Genomic DNA, 6000 nt, shown 5'->3' on the forward strand with positions numbered 1-6000 from the left:
TTAGAGCTGAACAAGGCTTTTTACAGTAAGCATTACTTCAAAAAGCAGCAGAAGCAGCTAACCAACGTCTTCCTTAATGCCCCGCACTAGTTACAATGCAACATGTTCTGCAAAATGTCCTTCACCTGTTAGCACAGTTACACACGGACAACGTGAGTGCCACTCAGCCGCACTACTGCAGCCAAGATACACAACAACAGCCACGAGGCAGAGCTACATACCTGGCTGGAATAAATGACTGCAACCAAAGCAGCAGCAAGGATCCAGGAGTACCTGTGGGTGCTGTCATGTGCCTTCTTCTCTATTCTTTGTTTGGCACAAACAGCACAGAGAGGAAGGAAGCAGAGGAACATAGGAGCTGTTGTATCACAGGCCCCTTCCTGCGGCTCAACTGCCCCCAGGCAATTAGGCAGCCAACATTACAGTGGTGCAATTAAGAATAATTAATGCCAATAAATCTAATCCCAGGTGACTTTTTTCAAACTCGCTATACCATTTAAGAGGAAAGCTAAGGAATCCAAGAGCTCCCATCTCATTCTGATTGTCCCAAAAACCCTCACTCACTGTAGTATACAGGCAGACTGCCCTTACTGGAAAAACAGAACAAAACCACTTTAAGAGAGAAACGAGTTTCACCGCACACACACCTTGTAAACCTATTTGCTTACTGCTCCACATCTTAAAATGAAAATCTGCAATTAAAAAGATGAGTTGACTGGGAGCTGTGACAGGAGACTGCTGGTTATCTCTACTGCTAAGTTTACTTTTGACCAGGTCATTGTCTTGGCTAATCATACTACTACACGGGACCTAATTCACCTCAAACACAGCACACAATACAGTCTAACTATTTGAAACTCTGACAAGCACACTGTTCTCCACCAGCAGCTCTTCAGACAAATAAGCACAAGCAGCATGCTGCGTTCTCAAAACCATCTTCTTCCGAATAACATGTACATGGAAATTCAAAAATACTTCTGTTGTTCAATACTCAGAATAAGCGCAGTTCAGAACCCACACCCCCTGCAGCTCCCATGTCTCAGCTTTACATGATAAAGATGCAGCAGGCACCACAGTAACCCCAGCAGCAGCAGCATCTCGCCACTGCAATGGCTACAGAACGCGAGTCTCAAGCAAGCAGCCCCTGTCTGAGTTCAGAATCCTTCCAACATGTAAGAAAATACTGTACATTGCTTGTGGAATTCAGACAGATGGTTTTGCCCACTGTTCTTCCCCTGTAAAAAAAATAAGAGCTTGAATGCCTCATCTTTGAACAGCCAAGAGCAGAACACACACTGCTCCTGACAGGCCTGGCTTCACAACCACTTCCCAAACTTTGATGGCTTTCTCCCATCTTCTCTACTCCTGAGAAAGTGATTAACCTCTTCTTGCAGACGTTCATGTTCCCAGTCGCCCTCTGTGGGTTAAAAAACCTGCAAGATGAGCTGCTGTAGAGTTACAAGTTCCAGAAAAGGCATTATCAAATGAGCAAAACCAACTTCCTTCAAAGTTTCTCTTTGGAGTGAAACTTCAAATCTCATATGATTTCTGGTAGGGGTAAAAAGCCTGTTCTGCAGTCGAGCCCTGAACACAACAGAAGATAAAAGAATAAAAATGAATGCTATACCTTTGTTAGTGTTTCACTGTAAAACATGGATGAAGAAAACCTGTGTTTGCAAGAAGCATTATTTGTGAGATTTATACCCCAACTTCCCAGTACACTCTAAGAATCATAGAATGGTTTGGATTGGAAGGGACCTCAAGGACCACGCAGTCCCAAGCCCTGCACAGGCAGAGATGCCTCCCACCAGCCTGGCCCTGAGCCACAGCTCCAAGGGAAGGTAAGCAGGAAGGCAAGCGGCACCTCTAACTCAAGTTAGTCCGTGCATGAGTGAGGACTGATGGCCATACCCTGGCTAAGTAACCACTCCTGGAGTTTAAAATGTAATGCTGTGAGGAATGCCTCCACTTAAAAATACTCTGTGTTTCAAAAGTCACTTTACTGAATGCACTCACAGAGATTTAAAGTTCCATTTTAACACAACTTCACTTGAAAAGTATCTAGAATCACTACTATGTTGAAATACATACTACAGCTCTCTCTACCTAACTGTAACATTTTACAGTGGCAGGCAAAAAATCTCCCAGACCGTGTTGGCAGATATTACTTAGAATTAGTAAAATAACACAAATAATACAAACAGAGCAGCTGCACCAACAGCTCTCCTGACTTGGGTCCTACTGCATAACACCAATCTCCTCTGTGTAAAAATAAAGGTGAAGAGAAGCAGAGCAGGAACAGGCACAGAGCATGGAGTGAGGGCCTAAATAAATGCAGAACACAGCAGGAGCCAGCCTAGGGATGAGGAGAGCGAGGCTCCCAGGCCAGGCAGGTCCCAGCAGTCTCTGTGCTGCTGTTTCTCTGTACTCTGAACCACTGACTCAACCAGACAGTGCTTTTTACTGTGTACACTCAACATTATAGGCCACATAGAGTTGCAGTCCTGATCTCCATCAGATGCACTGCACAGTATTGTGAAAAAGCACCATCCTCCATCACTGAGCACATTTCAATATGTCTATGTTTTTACTACTGAGCTAAACAGACACTGTACAGTAAGGCTAATTCAAAAGGGATGAGGTAGGACAGACTAGGTCCTAGCCTACACTAAGCAGGAGAATTCCCATTCTGATTCCTCTCTGCTACCAGCAGCTCTAGATATCAGTGAGATGATCATAGCAAAGCTGTCACACAAAGCAGAAAGATAGCCATGGGGAAAGCTCTGCTGTGTAACTACATGGAATGCAGCATTCACCACAAGCTGCTCTAATTGGAAATAGGCAGGACAAACTTAACATATATAGGCAGGACAATCATAATAAGCAGGACAAACTTAACATATCTGGAAATATTTTAAGTTGAAGAACTAGAAAAGTGCAGAAATGTTTCCAGTTTCAAGTGACGGAGCACTATGACCCACAAAACACAGCTGAAACAAATGAAAGGTACATCATGGTTCTCACTTAAGCCTACTGCAAACCTGCTTGTTTTGCTCCTTCTTCCTTAACACCGGGCTCAGAGTGCGATTCAACTTGCTCGCACCAACTCCTGCATTTGCTGCCACCTCCAGCAGCTCCAATAAGCCCTACAGAAGCATCAAGACCCGCTCACGTGGGTACAGCTACAGGTTTCCTTTGCGCTGTGATAAGCTGAGCCGCTTTCTGTTCCAGGAGCTACAGAAAAACCCGTGTGCCTTCACATCACAAATCGTCACCGCAAAGCCAACAGCTGACGCTCCAACACCTGCCCTGAAAAATTAATTTGCCTTTCACAATTACAAAAACCGCACTAGCGCAGCTGAAGCGACGCCCTGTGAAGTGCTGAGAGGTATCGACTCAGCCAGGATTCACTACAAGAATAAGAAAGGAGCATTTCACTTCATTTTCTCAGCTATGCAGAAGGTTGAGGGAAGACAGGGAAAAGCAGCAAACTCTCGGTTCCTGTTGATCCTAGCAAAACTGAGACCCGCCTAAACCTGACGTGGGTTTGATCATGTGTTGGGGTTTTGTGGTTTTGTTTTTAATACCAAAGAACCTGATACGTTTTTACTACGCAGAGGACACAGCTTTCTTTTTCTTTTTTCTTTCTTTGCCCTAAACATGAAAGCAGAATTGCATTTCACAAATCTCAGTCAGCATAAGGCACTGCCAATGGGCAAAAACCTGCAATCAACAGCAATGGGAGCACACTGAGCATCACAGCTGGGGAACAAAAGCCCTTATCCAGTCACAATTATCTTATTGGTTTAGGGTGTCATTATAAACAAAGCCAAATCACTGTATGACCTTCTCTTTCACAGGGTAGCAGTCATAGTTCATTGTCTTTAGAAAACTCCCTAATTAGTAAGACATACGGCTTAGAAAATACTCCCAGGTGCTCTAAACACCCCTGTAGCATTGTTCCCAAACACACTGTGCACCTCTATCTTTCTGTCCATTTAAAATGCTAACGATTTAAAGGCCAACTGCAGAGATGCCACTACAGCAACAAAACGGCTTCAGATCAGTGAGAGCCATCTCACAAAAGCAAGGCCTTTGACTCTATTTGCACTTACTGTACACTTATTCTTCCCAAACAGCTGAAGAGGAATGCTGACAGATCTCACAGGCCTGTTTCTTCTAGCTATTACAAGCTACACAGCCACATCTTGTCAGAGCACACATAGGCCTTTCCAGAGACCGTCAGTAGTGAACTAAAGCAATAACAAGCAGAGACATTATCCAAGCTTGTCCAAGCTTTAAAACCACGCGCTCCTAAAGAAATCCCATTTTGCCCCTATAGCTCTGAGTGGGACGTGGAGCTTTTCTCCAGCAGTCCTGAATTCTTCCATTTGAGATTTTTAGTTCAGTCTTATCTGCTTTAATATCAAGATAACGGGGGGGGGGAACTGAATGAAAATTCATTTTTGTTACATGTCAATTTCAATAAATTTATATATATATATATATATATATATATATATATGAGTGTGTGTATATGTGTGTGAGGAAGACATGAGGCTATTGATTATTTCTCTTTTCTTCTCACTGAGTGTCTCAGAACAGTCCCAGGGCAAACCCAGACACCCAGCACAGGTCAGGCTGCGAAATGCAAGCAGTACCTCTTCAGAACTGTACTGAAGTATAATACATAGAGCCGGCCACACGTATACTTCTAAATATACAGCCATTTTATACTGCTAACTGCTGCAAGTAACTAAACCTGGCAGCCTTGTGAAGGCCTTGCACCTCAATCAGGCTGACGACCCAGCAGCACACCAGGAGCAGCTGTGTGGGGCAGGCCGGCCCCGGGCATGCTGGCACAGCCCCGGAGGCCACAGAGGGCCCGTTCCCAGCACACGCCACACAGCTCAGGACGAGCAGTCCCGGGCCGGGCACGGCCTGTGACAGCCAAAACTTCTGTGCAAACTTGGCTCAGTTTGGGGTGAGTGACATCTGCCACCAAACACCGGGAAAGGGGCTGAGAACATCTGACCCCCAAAGCGGAGCCGATTAAAGGCCTCGAGGAGTTTTTCCTTCGCAGCAAAGCGCAGCTAGCAAAAAGGAAAACGCCAGAACGCGCTGGCAACCCGACCGACGGCACCTGCTTGCGGCGAAGGCATTCCCCAACTCTTTGTTCAACTCAAAACTCTTTTTCTGCACCGCGGGGTTCCCCGAAATAAACAAAGGGCCGACCCCGTCCGGCAGCCCGGCGCGGCGCTGCTCCCCGCCCGGGCGGACAGAGCCGTTAGCAGGAGGCCACGGCCCGGCCGGGCCCCACGCCGAGCCCGGCGCCGCACACCCGAGGCCGGGCCCGGGCCGCCCCCTCCGCCCGGGGCGCAGCGCCGCGGCCTGCCCGTGCCGCCTCCCGCAGGCCCGGCCGGTGCGGGGCAGCCCCGGAGCCCGGCCCCGGCCGCCTCTCCCCGGGCGCAGGGCCCGGCCAGGCCCCGCTCTCACCTTTAAGAGATTAGACGTCGCCATGATCTCCTCCCCGCCGACGGCGGCTCCTCTCCCCGTGCTCGGCTCGGCTCTCCCCCGGCCGCCGCCGCTTTACATGGCCGCGGGCCGCCCGCCCGCCCGGCCCGACCCGCGGCGGCGGCAGTAGCAGCGGCCGCAGCTCCGGGTTCCCCTGCCCGGGGGCGAGGCCGGCACCGTGCTCGGGGCGCGCGGCTCTACCGGCTGGCTCCTCCGCACGCAGCCGCCCCTCAGAGCCTCATGGCGGCGTCCGCCCAGGAGGCGCTCGGCAGCAGCCCCGGCTCCATGGAAGGGGCCGGCCCACATGATGCGGCGCCGCCGAGCCGGCCCCGCCGCCAAGCGCGGAGGGAGGCCCGGGCGGGAGCTCCGCCTGCAGCGCCCCCTGGCGGCCGCCGCCCTTGGCGAGCGCTCCCCGACCTGAGCACGCCCGGAGGGGTGGGCGCTCTGCTTCACGGACCCTTTAGGTTTCCTGGCTTTTCTGTTCGG

At 49.6% G+C, this 6000-nt stretch overlaps 1 protein-coding gene across 1 annotated transcript in view; it reads right to left on the reverse strand.

Moving 5' to 3' along the window:
- The window catches only part of CUL5 (cullin 5), a 28147-nt gene extending 22489 nt beyond the window's left edge, over window positions 1-5658 (reverse strand). Inside the window, exon 1 of the mRNA XM_072326629.1 lies at window positions 5497-5658. Coding sequence (XP_072182730.1) covers window positions 5497-5520 — 24 coding nt within the window. The 5' untranslated portion in view covers window positions 5521-5658. The remainder of the gene's footprint in view (window positions 1-5496) is intronic.
- Window positions 5659-6000: the final 342 nt, after the last annotated feature.

The sequence above is a fragment of the Excalfactoria chinensis genome, chromosome 1 (genome assembly GCF_039878825.1).
Source record: "Excalfactoria chinensis isolate bCotChi1 chromosome 1, bCotChi1.hap2, whole genome shotgun sequence".
NCBI classification, from domain to species: Eukaryota; Metazoa; Chordata; class Aves; order Galliformes; family Phasianidae; genus Excalfactoria; species Excalfactoria chinensis.